Here is an 18,722-nt window from a genome sequence, read left to right as displayed (position 1 = left end):
AGTTTAAACTCACCTCAGGATCTTCACAGCAGTGTTGAAAAGGTACCATACTGCCCATAACGGCTGTTCCCAGAACTGACATACAGGCCATTTTGTGATCTGACACCCTCGTCTTCTGCCAAATAACTGCCTGAAACAAATGGCACAGAGTCAAATTTTTGACATTATATTTGTTGAACTCAAGTCATGTCTATGAACATGCATATGCAACTGCACACATACTGTATATGTAACATTCTGTACTTTGACCCTCTTACATTCACAACTTTCAGTGTTAACACACACACGATATGGTACTTTTTGGCATGTCTTCTCGTATTGTATTACTTATTTAGACTCGTAGCGACTGGAAAATTAAGCAACGCTTGTATTTATGGATGTTACACAGCTAATCTGGACTTCTACACCTGAAGCAATTGTTAAAAACAAATCAATAAAAATACTACTTCTTCTCTTAAATATATAGCAGTAGGCTTTGTGTTTTTACCAAGTAAATAAATTGAAGGTTTATGACATGTCTCTGGCATGGTGGTCAACATCTGAAGGCAGACACTGCAACACTTTTGGTACTTATACTGAAGAGGCAGGCTGTTTTGCTAGAAATCAAGCTATTAGATGTCCATTCATAGCTCTTAACCTGATACTCCAGGTCTATGACAAGCCTGCTATTTAGAAAGGAAAGAAGTTCTAAAGAAGTATAAGGAAAGCAGCTGCTTGTCTAATGAAAACTTTCTAAGTTAAAAGGATATTAGCTACATATCTTCCAGTACTATTGCAAAGATTTAATAAATACAGCAAGGCAGTATGAACTGCAACTTGCATCAGAAGTTAACCTGTCAAGTCCACTTACATATACAGAAAGTATCAGCTACTCTGGGAGGTGAAGCTTTGTCTCTCACTAATGAGAAGTCCTACACTAAACAGACACAAATTTAACTCTGAATCTGCTGACTTTTATTGCTGTGTATCAACAAGAAAAATATTTTGCTTAGTTGGCTTTCTGCTTCTAGGCAACTGAGACTGCTAGAGTCAGATCCACTTTATATCTATTTCTGTCACTGTTGGCTGACTGAGTGTATTTCAATGTGCAACATTCAAACACAAAAGGAAAAAAAATGCAGCAAGTTGCATTTTAAATCTGATGTTACATTGCTGTTTAAAATTGATGTTTTAAGTAGGTGCTAGGTGTCCAGTAAATTCAAAACGAGTTCACAGTATTCTGGTACAGGATGTTATGTGAAAGCATGGTAAGCGAACAAAGAATACACACTCACCAATCTCAAGAAATGCAATACATAGCCTTAAAATTCCACCTGTCCAGTGGAATATTTGCTGGCCTTGAGGGGTGAATTCCACAGAAGAACACGGTGCTCCTGTAAAACGATATTCCTTTCCTCCAGGACAGGTGGAATTGTAAAGCTTTGAGACTGTTGAGCCTAAAACTATTCCCCAAATCTTTAATTTTGCATTTCCATGTATGCTCTGCAGCATTTGTGAAGTGGGGCTTTTTAGTCCTGGCTGAATCTAGACACCAGCCTGACAGCCCTTTTGTACATGCTGGATAACAGCTCAGTCATCCTACAGCCAGAGTGAACCCCTCAAACATAAAGGACAATTTACATTGGGGAGGGCAGCAAATACAAAAAGGGGAGAAGGATAAACAAGCAAGCAGAGACATGGGCTGGGTGTCCACAGCTCTGGCAGGAAGAGTGCCCACTGTCCTTTGGCAGCAGGCAGCGGCAAAGGATAGCTTGGGGCTGCCCAAAGCATGCTGCCTCTCAGCCTCTCTCCTCTACACCTGCTGTAAATCTCCTCAAAGACATTTCAGAGTGACGAAAGAATTTGTCCTCTTCTTTAGAGCTCCTCTTATAAAACATATCCTGTACTGCTTCTATTTTAAAATTGATTACTTAAAATGGAAACACAAAGTGCCAAGCAATTTTTTCTTTACTGGATATATTTTAAATTAAATGCATGTGACCAACCTGAGAAAGACACTTGTTACATGACTAACGTAAACATCATGCTGTTTATTTTAGGTTACTAGTGTGATGCCACAGGTACAGATATAAATCTTAGCTGCTGATTAATGCAAGGTTATTACACTGCTTGACCTGCTGAATAGCTGAAACTCGGGACTGGGAAAGATCACTTCAGTAAGGTGGTTTTAAGAAAGCTGTGGAAAATGACAACTTATTAAACGCAAACTTAATAAAAGTAGATATTGTTAATAAGTTCAGGGGTATTTTTTAACTAGTCATACATTTATCAAATATTAATACTCAGAACTACAGACAGAAGTTTAGGGGTAGGTTAAATTAAAGCCTACATACTAAAGAGGCCAGGCCACTCTTAAATTTGTACACTATATAAACACAGAATGGACTGTATGTTCATTTTTAGCCCTGACTGCACATTATGAAGCAACATCGGAATAGCTGATAATCTAAAGAAAATTATTTTTCTAGACTCTCCAGACGTATCAACAGGCATTAAAAAGTCCACAAAGCAACAATTCCTGTTCCATTTAATTTATTTTAGAAAGTGCCTGTTTCGATGAGGTTCCCGCAATACCCTATTTTTTTAACCTTGCTTATACCCTTTAGTTTAGCTAAAAATACACACCCACACACACCCCCCATATTTTTTTTTCTAGGTCATATAAAGCGGGTGTCCAGGATGAGCCAAGGAAGAATCTGACTCTAGTCAGTATGATGACACTGCAGAAACAGCCTACTCAAAGATATATTATTACATATGGCCCATCTTAGGTTTTGCTAGAGCTAGTCAAATATATCCCACCTCCCTCCCTGTTTCATTGAAGGGGACTACATGATCTAGATCGTACAAAATGTCATAAGGTATATAAAATGTACTGCACATATATGGAAGATAAGTATGTGTGTGTATGTCTGTATGTATTTCTCCACCCCTGTCCACCCCTAGGACATATGCATACACATACTTTTGTGGAGGATGACAACCAACAACATACATGCACACATGGAGCAGGCATCTCTGTTATTTCAGGATGCATACACATAGCCCAGAAGGATTCCTTGAAAAAATGCGTAAAGAGTGGAGAAAGAATATGCAACCTCTTCCCACTGGGTCCCTGGTATATGGCACTAAGGAGAATAAGAGCTGCTCATTATTTGTCTCCTCAAAGACACCATGGAATGACAGAGAAAAAACACAGCCACTCCTCATCCCTAACTATCCTTCATATTCTAGAACTTAGCAGCCACAATGATTTGCAATCAGAGACAAAAGAAAAATGTTAATTAGAGCTGGGGACTGGATGTTGTTGCTGACTTTGGCTTCTTCAGTGCAATAAGCTAAACAGATTCATATTGTTTATCTCATTACTACATAATGGCAGTAACTTAATGAAGTGGACTTTTAGTACCCAGAAACCATCTATTTTCTTTATTTGTTTTGTGATAATCATGTTATTTATCCTATAATAAAGTTTGAGGGTGTAAAAGTCATCTGAGATCTCACTGCAGATAGTTAACTCTTTGGGCCAGCATGTTCCTTAGCTTTCCTTAAAACCTAGTAGTTTATTAGGCTCCAACGTAACTGAAAACATCGCTGCTGACCTGTTAAGAGTATAAAAACAGGAACAAAGCCAGGCAGCAATACCCAAAATTTGAACTGAGCCCAAGGGAAACAAAAAGACATCACCTTGTACGATGTATATAATCTCTTTTGCTTATGATGCACAGATATCCAGCTGCAAGGGCTGGCACATTCTCTGCAGTGGAAGAAAGTCTATCAGCTAAGATCAAGAAGAGATCAAGATAAAGTCTTAACCACATTCTTTAAAAACCCAGCCTTGAAAAGTGTTCATGTTGTTTATCATCTCCATGCCATAACTGGTGTATTGTTTTAAAGCCAATGGGAAGTTATCTTACTGAAAGAGAGCTCTTACAGAATCTTCCCTTGAAAACAGAAGTCACAGCAGTTTTTCAATTTAGCTTAAAGAAAAACAACACAACTCTCTACATAATCATGATTATTTTCCCCATACATTTCATAGTTGCCCCTGAGGAATCCGTTGTCCATCCATTTCATAAGTGATGGTGAGACAACTACCAGCGGAGGTATGCAATAGGGAAACTTAAGGCACAGTTTTTCCCCTCATCAGATGCAGCTGACATACCTGTCTATCCCATGGGCATCAGACATGACAGCTATCAAGGGGATTTGTTGAAAGACAGTAATGTTCCACAGCCACTGTTCATCCTACAAATTCCAACATGTTTCTTGCTCAGATTTCCCTTTTGTGATACGAGAGCACCCTCTCAATGAAAAGGCTTTCTTGAGCATCATGCAGGGGAGAAATACTTGGATTTGGGAGCTGCGAGGTAAGTTAGAAGAGGAGCTAACAGATATTACGAGGAGCCAGAGACCTTCATCTGGTAACATGTGTTTTCAGAGCCTTTCAAGAATTACAGACTAGAGAGAGTTGTAAGTTTTTTGGCTGCTTTAACCACACACATTCAGCTGTGGGTGTTTAGAGAAACTCCACTTCCACAGCAGAAGAAAAAAAAATAAAAGTTCCCAAACAATTAAACTACTATCAAAAAACACACTCTCTAATCATAAACTGTCATTTACAGGATGTACATCAACACAGTGAATTCCGTTTAAATAAAGGGAGGTTTAAAAGTGTTTTGCAAAAGAGTACTTAACAAAAATAACATGCCTAACTTTCACAAAGTACACTGGTAAGGAAGAGGGAAAAATCCCAGGCAGCTTTGGAAATATCCTTTTCTGCTAACATTTAAGAATACGAAGTGAGTGCAAAAGCCTTGCAAGAGCTAAAGGCACATCTCAGATTCTGCAACACACACTGCATATGTGAAACAGTAATTGTTTTGAGATTTCAGACATATACTGTGCTGTCATTTGAAAAAAGTGATGGATGAGAAACTGGAAACCTCAAGGAATTAGTAATAGGATATAAAGCATTTCACCTCTAGGTCACCAGTTCAAATTCAACCAGGTTGGTAGTGACCAAAAGTAGTTACCATCTGGCAGCTGTTCTCTGGCTGATGTAAATTGAGTGGAGGTTCTCAGCGCATTTCCTAGTGGACAGGTGTCCTCAGCACAAAAACCACCATAATTAACTCTCTGTTTGGCTTTCTCAGCAAAGCCACTGAACAACGAATGGAAGTAAAGACTGAGCTATATTCCAGGTCAGCATGAAAGCATGTTGGCTGCAGAGCACTGCAGATTCTTAATCATAATTCCTCTTTATATTTTAAGACACGCAGATTAGGGAAGGACTTAATTTATCATCATTACATTAAACTGAGTAGCCTTTCCAACTCAAGAAAGAGCTTATGTGCTGCTGTTTCTGCTCAATGCAGATTTTTTTTCAACATGCAGCTACAGTAGAGCTTGGAAGCACAATGAAAGAAAGCAAAATATAATCCCATTATGAAAAAATGATAAATTTACCCTAACGCACTTACCTCCATCTCAAAAAACCCACACTTATTACAGAGGACTCAGACACAGAAAACAAACTGGTTTTGGACTATTGGATACAGACTGTAGGTTGAGATTATCCAATTTTGGAAATAAGAGGAGAATTACTGTAAAGAAAAAAAAAATGAAGATGGCATCCTTTAGGTCAACATGAACCACAACCACAAAGGGGGTTTGGGGAAGAATACCACCCACAGTTATAATAATAGCTTTAAAGTGGACCTCTTGCATCCAGAAATTCTGACCCATGACTCTCTCAAGAAACAAACAAGACATAGTTCTAGGCAGAACTGGGTGTGAACAAGGCTTCAAAATATTATGCACAAAAAAAACACTGGAAAAAAATATTCCCCTATGCAGATTTTTGCTAAACAGGAACTGGTAAATTTATTGAGTCTACTTATGGCCCACCTGTGCTTTGCACAAGACATGGGACCAGTTGTGTATGGTATGACCTGCTGATAGGCATCACCTAAACCACCTGTTGCCATAATTTGTTTAGCCCTATTATATCTGAAATTGTTAAAACAGGTATAGTTATTGGGTATCTGCTCTCATTTTGGTGTTTCTGGAAGAAAGGCAACTAGAACAGAAATAAGTATTCTGTATCATCAGCCTTTCCACACACAAAGGCGCTTCTTGAACATCAGTGGCTTGTAAGACTGAGTCAAGGGCTACTGGTGTTAAACAGTGAAGAGTGTGAAAACTGTTGTTCCAGGAAAGAGACCTACACCACCTCAGGAAAAATACAGCCAGAGCTCATAGGTGTCTAGAACATGGCATTTCAGGCTGAAGAGTTTGATGCGGTTTAAGCGGTAGCTGACTTTGGAATGTTCTTAGCACGCCTTCAGATAATGTTAACTTTAAATATACTTGCTGAATACTCATGTAAATTATTTCCATTTGGCTGTCTCATTATTCAATATGCTTTCAAGGAACATGGTGATGAAAGAAGAAAAATACCTCTTTCTAACATAACCATACTGGCAAGAGGATCAACATTATCAGTATTCAAAGAATGTCTTGGCAGGATAAACCTTCATAAAAAGAAGGAGCACTAGCTAATCCAAGTTGTCAAAATAGCAATAGTATTTCAAGGCTTGATCTGCAAAGTGATTCATTATTTATTGCTAATGCAAACAAAACATTCTGAGCAGAAAGAGCAACTAAGTATTTCCTAGCTACAATAAACGAACCCTAGGATGACTGATAAAAGGGTATCTATTTTCTTACTTACTAAAAAACAACCTAAAGGTAGGAAGAGCATTGTGGCTCTTCACAGAAATCAGACACCTAACGGTAATATTTTCCAAACTAACACAGATAAGAAACGTGGCACAACAACAGGAGAAATTTCTGAAAATTTCATTCAGAAACACAAGACATACACCTTTAAAAACAAACAGTAGAAAGAGAACATGCAATGTAGTGTGCATCCTAAAAACATATATATATATTCAACAGCTCAGTAAGAGGCCTGACTTGCCAAAATAAGTTTCTGCTAGAATCAATTAGGCAACCATTTTCAGATGCCTACGCTCAGACACTTCTATGAATGTTTCAGCCTCCTTACATTTTTCCTCTGTAAAGCTAGGGCTATGCTTTCTTCCATTCTTCTTTAATTGCTTACAAAATACAGGACTTAAAATCCCCACAAAGGCAGTCTTTAATTTGTGACGTTTTTTTAATGATTTGGTTTTGTCATTTATTTTGAAGATTTCTTTGAAAACTTTCATTTACACTTCTTTCAGTTACCACCCTTTCCATTCTTTTGACCCATCTTTCCTCGTCCTCTTCTGTAATACCTCATCTCTGCTACCTTCTTGCTCTTTTAAGCCTTGGAACCTGATCTTACTCCTGACGTGTATCTTCTTCCATTGCAACAGAAAGTATTGGCTCAGCCCCAAGAATTTGGGATTCTAGGAACTCCTCTGAATAATTGCACATACAATTTTTAAAAACTAATATATAATCTATGAGCTACATGAAAAATAAAGCCATTCTAAGAAGTTGATTCTTTCTCCTAGTACATTTCAAACAGAAATATAACAGCCACCACAAAAAAAAAAAAAAAATACAGACAACCCTATTCAGTAGAGTATTATTCTAGTACTGATATACTGTAGAATCACTATCGGAAAAAACCCTTCTGATCTGAATTAGTAATTTTAGTGACAATAATACTTAGCATGCGAAGTAAAAAGAACTTATGAAAATCACATTCTGTGATATTATGGTAAAACAGAAGCACACAGATCTGCTGAAAGTTGTTATGCATTGGAATTTCAGAATTTCAAATTTCTTAAAAGGTATGATGCAATAGGTAATTTTTTATTTTTCAAAGAATGACAACAGCAGTAGAAACATGGGCATCTGCATTCAAAGTTTTTTAACATTTTCAGACTATTTCAAACCATTTACACATGCACAGAGACAGACTATACCTTCTGCAGGATTTCTTAAGACTTTAATTCTCCCTGCTCAGCAACAGCTACTGAGCGACCTCTCGTGTTGAAACATTTGAGCAGTTTGTTTTCTTTTTTTCTAACTAAATTAAATGAACATAAGGTTGGCAGTGCATAATGAAGATCCTAAAAAATCAGCACCATCTCTGTCATTATAATGAATAATTCTGCCTGCAGATAGCATTTGTACTGATTATTTTACCCACTCAAGTTGTATATTGAAGAATTTACCTCTGTAGCTAATAGGATAGGTAGTCAAAACCAACATGCAATAGCTACTTATCACACCACTCTCTACACCATTTTTGCAGTAAGTATGTGAAAAAAACATGTGATCAACTTCTGGCACATTATTGACATTGTATTAAAACAAGCAGAGAAAAAAGAAAACCAAGATATGTTATAGTCTAATCAACGGGGATGAAATCGAAAAAAAAAAAAGTCTTTTGCAACTTGTCAGAGAGAAAAAAAACACCAAGAAGAAGTTAGTTTTTCTGTGAACCACTGCTAGATATGTCAAGGAGCTTAAAATCTAAGAAGTTCACACCCCCGAGATCTCTGGTTTCAAACTTTCTGTAGTCCCAATGAAGTAAGACTGAGAGTAGCTACACTTTCTCAGCTTTGGAATACTAATTCTGTAGCCACAAGGTTGGCTTTTTTTTTTTCAGGGTATCTACACTTTGATATTTAGACATACATAAATATAATCAGATCATGTTCTACAGTTCCAGAAAAGGATGGGCAATCTGTTGTCATTTCAAGAAAGCACAGTGCCATTCATCATTCCCACTGAAAATGAACTGAAGTGTGAATGCTTGGTTAATAGAATAACTGATTGAAATTGATCAATGAGCAGGCCAAATAGCAAGATCAATAAACAAAATTATTTTAGAACAGAAAAAGAATTGCTGAGGGATCTGGCCACGAGATGTCACTCTCTACTTTGTGGCAACTTGGAAATTCATTAGCATAGCTTTCCTCTCAGAGGTGTCAAAAGCAAGAGTACAGCCCATAAAGGTAGCTAGTTAAATTTGGGTTAGGTAAAGAACTGCTCAAGGTGTCATTTCTGTAGCTGTGTTGTATAATTACTGTTCAGTATGCTGTGAAGTCAAAGTAGCCTGCAAGCAGCCTCTGAACCCGTTCCCTCTTGTCTGAACAAAAAACAACTAGCTCAACGAAAGCCTGTTGTTATAACATACGTTACTCTTCCTTACACCAATATAGTAAATTGTTTTGAATTTTTTAGCCTTTTTAAACAAAACCATCATTATGTATTGAGCTCTAAGGACTAATCATACAGCAAGCTATAGTGCTATAGTGTCTGTCCAGATAGCCTAACCAGTCAAGCTTTGAGTTTTTTCAGTTGCCTAAGGTTAACACTTGATCAGGCCCCCTGGCCTAGTAAGGTCTCACTTCTTTGCTCTGCAGAACACCACCACCATCTTTACTAAACACTAGCATATAAAATCATTCTTATACCACTAGCATGTAAAATAATTTTTATACTTCATATATCTAACCAGGCATCTGCTGGAGCAGACCAAAACAATCTGAGCTTTAGAAGTTTAGGCTCAAAATCTGTAACCATCATAAATACACATCTATGAAGGGAAGAAAGAAATGGAAGTCCAAAACAAACCTATGATGAAAGAAAATTCCTAGGAATTAAAGACTTTATGTAAGTACTAGATGAACTGCATAAATTCACCAGAAATTGATCCTTAAGATAGCTGATAGAGAAGAACTCAGTATTACCTTATTATGTGTTAAGGTTATCCTCAGGTCTGGTTTTATGATGCCATACGCTGTCAGTAGATCTTGGACTTTTTTCAGTTCTTCTTTACATTTTCTATTTGTTGAGTAAAATTGCTTTCTTACAGGAAGATTCTTAAACAACTTTAGGACTGTTACTGTAGTACCTGCAAGCAGGTGACAAAAAATAAGGAGAAATTACACTGAAAGCATACCACTGACTGGATGTTGGGAAAACTCCAATTTTACTTGAAGAGACCTGTCTGTATGCTGCTGCATACAAAATAAACCCTAGCACTAAATTAGATTGTATTAGCATGAGAAGAAATATACCAAATCAGTGGTCACCCTCCCCAAAACAGTACCTACAGACCTCAAGAGTCACAACTCCCCTCTTTTAGAGTTATGACTGTAGCACTAACCTTTCTTTTGTACACACTGACAATAGCGAGAATCAGCACTGAATAAAGCTGAAGACTCTGTCAGTGCATATTAAGTTAACTCTCATTAGTAAACTGATTAACAGACTAGAATCTAATCAGACATATCTGGATGCAAAGGAACACTGTGCTCCATTAAGGCCCTTCACAAGCATTTGTTTTAGGGTAGTACCTCATGAGCCAGATACCTCTGTTCAAGGCACAGCACACAGTAAGAGGAGGAATACTCAACTACCAACATAATCACATAAATTCCTAGCCCATAAGGATATTGCAAAGTATTAAATATATGTCACAGAATTCAGTCAGTCATTCAACTATTTTGACAAAAGACAAGGCAATGCAACCCACAGGCTTTCTGGCTTTACTACAGTCTAAATCTTTGGAGTTCCTGGTTAAAATTAGCTAAAATTAAGAGTTCTCAGCTTCAGCTCTTTCTTCAGTATTTGCCCACTGACTAGCCCTCAGCAGCTTCTTCTGGCTTAATGACTCGTGTGGTCAGTTAGCGCTGAGGAGAAAGGGAGCGGGTCAGCAGGCAGCTCCCTGTTGGTGTACGAGCACTGCCAAATATTGACAAGCAGCCAGCCGCTGCAGCTCAGCTGGGAAAAGCTGAGCTTTACTGAAAAGCTGCAACTGCTTCCTCAGGAGCACGCCCTTGTCAGAAGAAAGGAGCACACCTCTTCCGGGAATACACACCGGCTGCAGCGTGTATGCCAGGACACAGCACGGTCTTAACGGTCCTCGCTGAGCAACAATTAGCTGAGCAGAGCATGAAGCAGAGCAGATGCTACCCCAAACCTACACCATGTCTGAACCACTAAGGCCGCCTCTGAGGTGAGGGCAACCTTTAATCTTTCACACAAACACGCAGAAGGATTTCTAGTGACACACCCTTCCTGCAGGTTAGAAAGAACTGTGACTTTGCCTGGTCCTGCAGCCAAGCTGTTTCCAGCAACTCCTTCATATAGCACCAGGGCAACTCTTCCTGCTTTAAGCAAGGATTTTGCTATGTACAGAAACATTATTTTGGTCCTGAACAAATCTTTTGTATACTTACACAGTAAGTCTGTTTGGACCTGGGGCATTGAATTTTTATAGCTTTTATTTCTGCTGTCAGCTTGAAGAAGTGAGTCAGAGGAGAAACTAGTTTATAATTACATCTAAAGCAACTTCCAAAGCATATTATTTCTTACAATAACAACAACACATTCTCAGCTGACAGACATAAGGCAAGAAATGTTTACAGCTGCAAAGATTTCATACTCAGCCTTCAAGTAGAGAACAGGTATTTCAACATCAAATAGAGCCTCAGAGAAATATAAAATACTTCTGTCACAGCACAACACCAGAACAGTGGTATCTTACCTTGTCCAAGATGGGAAGGCTTTTTAGAAGTTATACGCCCATGGCTATCCAAAGCATACTGAGTGCTGAAATCATCAGCAGCTGTCTTTGTTGTGATCAAAACCTGAAAAGAGTGGTTTAAAAAGAAAATTATGTTAATCAAGGATTCACAAAGCTCAGAATGAGTTAGATAAGCTTTGCTACCGCTCTCACTGTTGTTTTAGTCACCACAATTACATTGAACTAGTTTATAAAATTTTTCTTCTACAGGTGTTTCTTACAGTCACAGAAACATTCTGCATTATTACTCATTTTTCCATCCATTTAACTAAAAGCCATGCATTTCTATCACACTAATACACAAAGCATAGCAATCCCTACTACCTACAACACACACTCCCATATCTTCTATTCTAACCCAGGTTAAATAAAAACTAAATCCATCGATAATTTCACATTTTCATCCTTCACAAGAGAAGGCATACTATGACAACTTCTTAAGTTCATGTGAGATTCCACAAACATAACAAGTACTATCAAACAAACAGTGTATTATCTTTCCACACCCAAACATATCTAGCAATCAGTAGTAGCATGTTTTGTAAGCTATTAAGGTAATACACAGCTTGGCTTTAGCAAGACCAGTCATAAACCAGAAGTTCAATAAAACTACAGGTCCCTGAGTTCAGGTATCAACATTTTGAACAACTGCACTTTAACCACCTGAAAGCCATAAAGGTTATCACACATACAGAGCTTCAGGATATTTTGGTTTATTTTAGGGCCTCATATGAATCATTCACAGTTCAGCCATGCCTCTAGAGAGAAAAAAACAGTGATTGATTAATTGGAAATGACAGTATTACAGACCTACTTAAGGGCCAATAGTAAAGTACCTCTTAACTAAAACTTCAGGGGGCAGTTTGGGTAGGCAGAATGCAATTAATGCCAAAACTATTTAATTAACATAATTACTGATCCAAGGATTAAAGTAATACCTAGTAAAGTACTTCATACACTCGGGCCACCTCCCATCTCTTATGAAATGTACCACAGAGCTGATTAAAAGTTCAGAACAGATGGCATCCTGCTTTGACAACTCATTAGAAGGAACCAGTGATTGAGGTCTGTCATCATCTGTCTGAACACCAACACTCTTGAAAGCATCTTTGGAAATCTCCATCCAAACACACAACCCACTCCTGCTTAGTGCAATGTGAATGTAGCCTAAGGTACCAGGGAGTCAAGCTCTCTACCATCTCTCCTGCCCTCGACAGTTGACAGTTCCAATTTGACACAGGTATCAGTGTCTTCTTGCAGGTTCTAATCCTTGGCAGACTTAGAAAGAAGAATCCAAAACTTGACCTCGGTGCAGCATGAATACAGAAAAGGCACAGCACAATGGAACAGATACATGATGTGCCCTTAATGGCCTGAACACTTTTCAGATGGTTTTGAACAAACTTACTGACTTTCAGTCAACAAGTTAAATCCTAAATACCAGTACACTGTCAGTCCTCTTAACACAAACACATGGATCAAACTCAGATAGGAACCTGCTCGCTGGCCTGTTTACTCATATGGACAACACAGCTTGTGCAATTGCAGTCATATACATGTCAAGGAGCAATATGAAGCCCAGCAAGATCCTATGACTGCTGACCACCTAGAGAACATCAAGGCAGAAATTACTGGAACGGTGGCTATGTGGGCCATCAGTTCCCTGAAAGGATTTCTCGTGGCCACTATCTGCTGTTCCTCATTTTGATTTACCCTAATTCAAGTAGCAAACTCAGCCATACTTTTTGATGTTGTATTTGCTGATAATATGAAAGAAGATAAGCCAGTGTTCTAATGAATCATGTATCTATACACGTATGTGTAAGGAATCGTGTATCTATATCCTGATACAAAAGAAAAGGAAACACCAAGCAATCTGTCTCTGACCTATTCTGACTGAGGAAAATAAAGAGAGCTTTGCTGTGACCAGAGTGACAGGCAGGACTGACACTAACAAGAAAGCCATACTGCTTCCTAACCGTATGACATGACTTCTGGGGAGGAGTGGGGAAAGGCAGCCTACACAAACCAAACTGTTCAGAAAACATATCACTGGCAGGCCGCTGGAAAAATTTAAAGTCTTTGCACTGATATTTTAATATAACTTTCACAAACACACACACACAAAAATCACAACACAAAAGACTAGACACATTTATAGCAACTGCTCACCTCTGATATGCAGCAAATAGAACCCAAAGCTTCCCCACGGAAACCGTATGTTGTCAACCTTTCGAGGTCCTCAGAAGAGCTTATTTTTGAGGTGTAGTGTTTAATTGCCATAACTGGAACATCGGCAACCTTGATTCCATCGCCATTGTCTCTTACTTCTATTTTGTTAAACCCATAATTCTCCTAAAAAAGAACAAAACATAACGAAGCACTAGAATGGCTGAGTGAATTAAGACACAAGTCTGAAGCAGCTAAGGTTACAGCTTCTAGCCATCCAGATAGAAGTGGGAGTTTTGCTTATTTGGAGAAACTGAGCAACCATTAAATGTCTCTGTTTAAATAAAACAAACCAAAACGCAACTAACATATTAGGAGAGAAGTGGTGGTTTCTCTGTAATTCATACCCTGTGGTTCCAAAATAGCACGTTAATATAAATACAGTAAAATTAAAATGGGAATTAAGTAAATTTTTTAAAAACTATGACCAAACTTTCAAAACTTAAGCTCAGAAAGAGATCTATAGCTAAAAAGCTAAAGACTTTTTCACCTCTTTTCACCTCTCTTACCTATTTGGTATCAATTTTTTTGAAATCACCCTGCATCCAGTAAAGTCAGAAGGCCCTCAGAACCATCTTCAATTTCAGTCTTCATTTACGTGATTTCACTACTTCAGTAGTTTTCCAGTCTCTATATTGTGTCTCAATATACAGAAGCTGAAATTGTAATGGGGGCAAGGCACGAAGGGGGACAAAAATAAGAAACCTTGTTTACAAGGTACAATACTTTACAGAAGGAAGTAAAGGTTCCTAGAGACTCTTTTAAAAAGCAGCTTTTGAGGAAGCAAAGTTCAACCTTTGTGATTTACCTTTACATATATGCAATACATATTTTACTGGATTCTAATTTAAATATGTCATTTCAATAAGCACCAGCATCAACAGGGTAAAACTCTGAAAACCCAGATAATTAGGACAGCTAAAGGAAAGACAGAATTCAGGTTCTACAGCATCTCAAACAGGTGCAGCAACAGAATACTTCCTTCCAGCTACATTATAACCTGCACATGTAAATCGCACCCAAGAGAATCACAAGCCAGGAGGAGAAAGTAATTAGAGCTGCAGGATCACTAACTACACTTCTTTTACAGAAGCACACCCAGCCCTTCGAAAAGATTATGATGTAACATACAGAAAAATGTGCTGTAGTGTATAATACATCTAGGCGACCTTAAAACTGGTTTTGCTTAGAAAGAATATCTTGAAGGAGTGGCTACCACCACTCTTGCTGTACTGAGCATGTGACCATTGCTCACAGAAAGCTGATTAAACAGAACTTTGCTGTCAACAGTTACAAAAAATTATGATGTATTCCTAGGGTTATTTCTCGCAGTAAAACACTAATGCAATTAAAAACAAAAGGAAGGTATCTAAAGATAATATCTATATTCACACATAATCTGCATTAGGAAACACCAAAAGCCTCTGAGGTAGACACAGAACTACATATATTTAATTAACTAATACACAAAAGAACTGTGGGTACATTTCACTTTCCGTATTAATGAATGGTGCTAAAGCTATCTACAGGTGAAAAAACAATGCTTTTGCTAATACTTGAGTCAACCTCCTACTGGGAAGCAAAACAGAACCCAAGCAATACACCTCAACTGAACATAAAAACACACAGGAGATATAAATGGGAAATCTTCTACCCTGCTGCTGTATGCACTAATGAAGGGTTTGAGCATTTTACAACAAACCCCTACTTTCCACTCCAATTTTTACTTCCAGACCACTTAACTGCTTAGGAAAAGAGAGATTTATCTTCTTCAACTTGAATCAAAATGTTACATGAATGATTCTCTATTTCTTTTCTAATACTATTCATTTTTACGTGTACACATTTTACTTAAAATATTTCAGTGCTTAAACTTTGTATTCTGTAACACCTTCCACCATGCTACATGACCTAAATACTTCTGACATCATGATCCCATGACATGTTTAAGCTGCTCTATCAGGTCACTGATGCCAAACCATATGGTTCAACTCCCTCTTCTTTTACTCATGACTGCACAGTCCCATCTACGTTTCAGCTACGGCTCTGTTACTCAGAAGAACTCTAAGGTCAATTCAGCTTATTAAACAGACACAAATAATCCACTTTTCTTGCTGGGTTACTTTTCTTTTACATTAGCAAGATGAATGGATCATCAGAGGCCAAAATGTCTAGCAATGCCGTGCAGATGGATGTGGGACTTTGCTTTCCAGGCAATGAGATGGATCAGGTGTACACCAGAACCTCAGCCCGAGCTAAAATTCCTCTGAGAAGGTTCCAAGGATTAAAGCTCCCACTTCATGCATCGGAACAAAAAGGGTGCAGAAATGAGTGTCTGCCTTTTACAACAGCCATTTCATATAATAGTAGCAAACCTGTAGCTAAGATCCGTCCTTCTAGATACAGAATGCAAAGACGCTCAATAACATCACCTGTTGGAGTCTGGTCAGCCAAGAAGTTAACAAGAATAAAACACTAGCCAAAGCTTCCCACTACAACGGTTTCTACCTGAGAGCCATTCCACCTGCAGGTTCACTCCTGTTTGTCTGTCTCCAAAAAAGCCATTCCTGTCTTTGTTCAGGCAAACTGGGTAACAAAGCTGAATGAATCAGCTAGACTTCCTAATTCATTTGGAAAAGGTTAAAACAACAAAACTGCTGCAAGTTTCAGGCAAAGCACATCAAGCTGTAAAATAAAATTTCAAAGATTCCGTTCTCTATTATGCTTTTGAACTAAACCAGAGTTAATGTGGTCATTGAGCTCTACTATGTGGTCAACCTTATTTAAATTTCACGCAATAAAAATAGTAGTTTGATATAAAAATATTTTTATCACAAAAAAATTCCAGGAAAAAAAAATCCACTGTTTTATTAATATTGCTCTGTACAGTTGTGCAAAGTGCAGGTTTTCTCTTCTCCCCTAGTACCCACAGCAGAACAATCAGCAAATGTTGTTTACTCACTGATAACTTGTGCGAAGCCAGGTTCGTTCGTTTCTTTTAGAAATACAGTGGTTTGAATTGGGCTGAACTGACAAAGAATGTAACAGTAGTGAAGATGACCCATGCACTGGAAAGGGTTGAAAATGCTCTTTTTAATTGATTTTGGACCTCTCACTATGGAAACAGCTGGTTATTGCACTGTGAAACCCACGCTGATTAGAGGGCTTTCTCCTCCAGCTGTCTGCACGGCTCTGTATCGGCACTCCAGTAAAAGAGACAAGGTCTGTTCTAACAATTTTTGAAGGTTCCAAAACCTTCTGTTGACTTCTTGCAGTTACTGATCAGCTCACAGGATCTGATTCTGATACCCTTATGCCCAGAACTGTGCACACTCTACTTATTTCGGAGTTACTCATGAAGCAAAATACTAGGCAGTCTAAATATTGAGAAGACAGAGGTCATCACAGACCATAGTGAAGACAGAGCATCTTCAGTTCACTTAAGGCAAGCAACAAAGCAGCATGTTCCTTGGCATCTGCAGGAAACCATACTCAGATAGAAACCACTTGAAACTCATTCAGAAAAGAGAGCAGTGACATGGACAAAGAAACAAACAGAAACTGAATTGCCCTCCTAATCAAAAGCATTTGTCGAGCACTTAATTCAAGAATAGCTTTCACTGTTATTTGCAGGAAAGGAAGCTGGACGAAATTCTGGATACATCCATCTGTACAGGCTGTAACAACACACTTTGTTACTAAGTAGGAGATACTGCTATGATGCAGCTGTTGACAAAATACTGCAAAACCAGAAATATGCATAGCAGCAAGAGAAGCTGATCAGTCAGCCATTTTACCCAATTTGGAAAAAAAGCACAAGTTTTATAAGCAATATTTTCTTTTTTTCCAGAAATTATCCTTAAGTGATATGCCAACTTTTTTTTAGCATCTTATAAAAATAAAATGTTAGAAGTAGCCAGAGCTCACCGTGCTAATTAGGGACCATGTAGTAACTTATATTCCAAAAACATCTAGCACAGCCATCGACTTTTTCCATTGCTTCCATTTTCACCTTCCTGACAATATTTTGTAATGAGCATTAAATATGCCAGTCTAGCAGTGAAACTTAAGTCCAACATCTTTTAAAACAAGCTATTAGTGAGAAAAAGTAATTTGTGAGAAAGAAAAAAAGTATTGAAGAAGTTGACAGTTTTTCCCCAAGATATACTCAGGAGCACAAATATGCCTTACTGTTTCAGTGGGGCCTGAAACACATTAAAAGGAAAACAATTTTGGAACATTTTTATTTGAGGTTAAAATATATATCTATAACTATTATTAATACCTTTCTACTTCCCCAAACCCCAATAGCCTAAAAAATACATTTTCAGTGGAACAACTTTCCTTGCATCTTATTTTATGTCCAACTCTTTGTAAGAGAAAGAGGACTTACCAGTTTAATATCAATATTTGTAGCACTGGCATCCAAGGAATTTTCTATCAGCTCCTTCACCACACTGACAACTGATGTAATCACCTGAGAACTTGAAAGGAGACGAATAGTCTCTGCTGACAGCTGTTTCATAGTGGAATAAGATTCAGAGAAGCTGCATAGAAAGATAACAGAAAAAGAACGTAAAAGGCACACTACAAATACACATTTCTAAGTAACTGTTCCACAGCAACTTTTAAATGCAGGTGAGACACAACATTACAGCTGAAGAGTAAAATTTTTAAGATAAAGTAGGACCCAGCTTCCTCTGCAGTCAATGGGAGTTTGACTTGTGGAAGAAACAGAACACAGGTCTAGACTAGAAAACACTATTTTAAGTACATTAAACTTCTAACGAAAAACTTTAAGAATTCAGAGATATACTCAGCAAAGCAGTGTATTATCTCATGTTTATATAGTCATCTCCTCTAAATTACTATAACATGTGGTTGTGATCTTGCAATTACAACAGAGCAGACAAACTAGACAGTAACACGGAAT

The 18,722-nt window shown here is 38.0% G+C and overlaps 1 protein-coding gene across 8 annotated transcripts in view; it reads right to left on the bottom strand.

Moving 5' to 3' along the window:
* Positions 1-18,722, bottom strand: part of PMS1 (PMS1 homolog 1, mismatch repair system component) — a 48,854-nt gene that overhangs the window by 27,644 nt on the left and 2,488 nt on the right. For 7 of the 8 annotated variants that reach the window (XR_012629413.1, XM_074872700.1, XM_074872699.1 and 4 more), the window contains 5 exons: positions 18,183-18,336; positions 13,733-13,915; positions 11,522-11,624; positions 9,720-9,883; positions 14-130 (listed from right to left, as the gene is read on the bottom strand). Coding sequence is in view for 7 of the 8 variants with exons in the window: in XM_074872702.1 (XP_074728803.1) it covers positions 14-130; positions 9,720-9,883; positions 11,522-11,624; positions 13,733-13,915; positions 18,183-18,336 (721 nt within the window). In the remaining variant the exon portion in view is untranslated. Of the gene's footprint in view, positions 1-13; positions 131-9,719; positions 9,884-11,521; positions 11,625-13,732; positions 13,916-14,298; positions 14,428-18,182; positions 18,337-18,722 lie in introns of those variants that run through there. The other variant, XM_074872703.1, reaches the window with a different exon arrangement.

The sequence above is a fragment of the Strix uralensis genome, chromosome 6 (genome assembly GCF_047716275.1).
Source record: "Strix uralensis isolate ZFMK-TIS-50842 chromosome 6, bStrUra1, whole genome shotgun sequence".
NCBI lineage: Eukaryota > Metazoa > Chordata > Aves > Strigiformes > Strigidae > Strix > Strix uralensis.
Note: the sequence above shows the minus strand (reverse complement) of the source record. Positions and strands in the feature narration are given on the sequence as shown.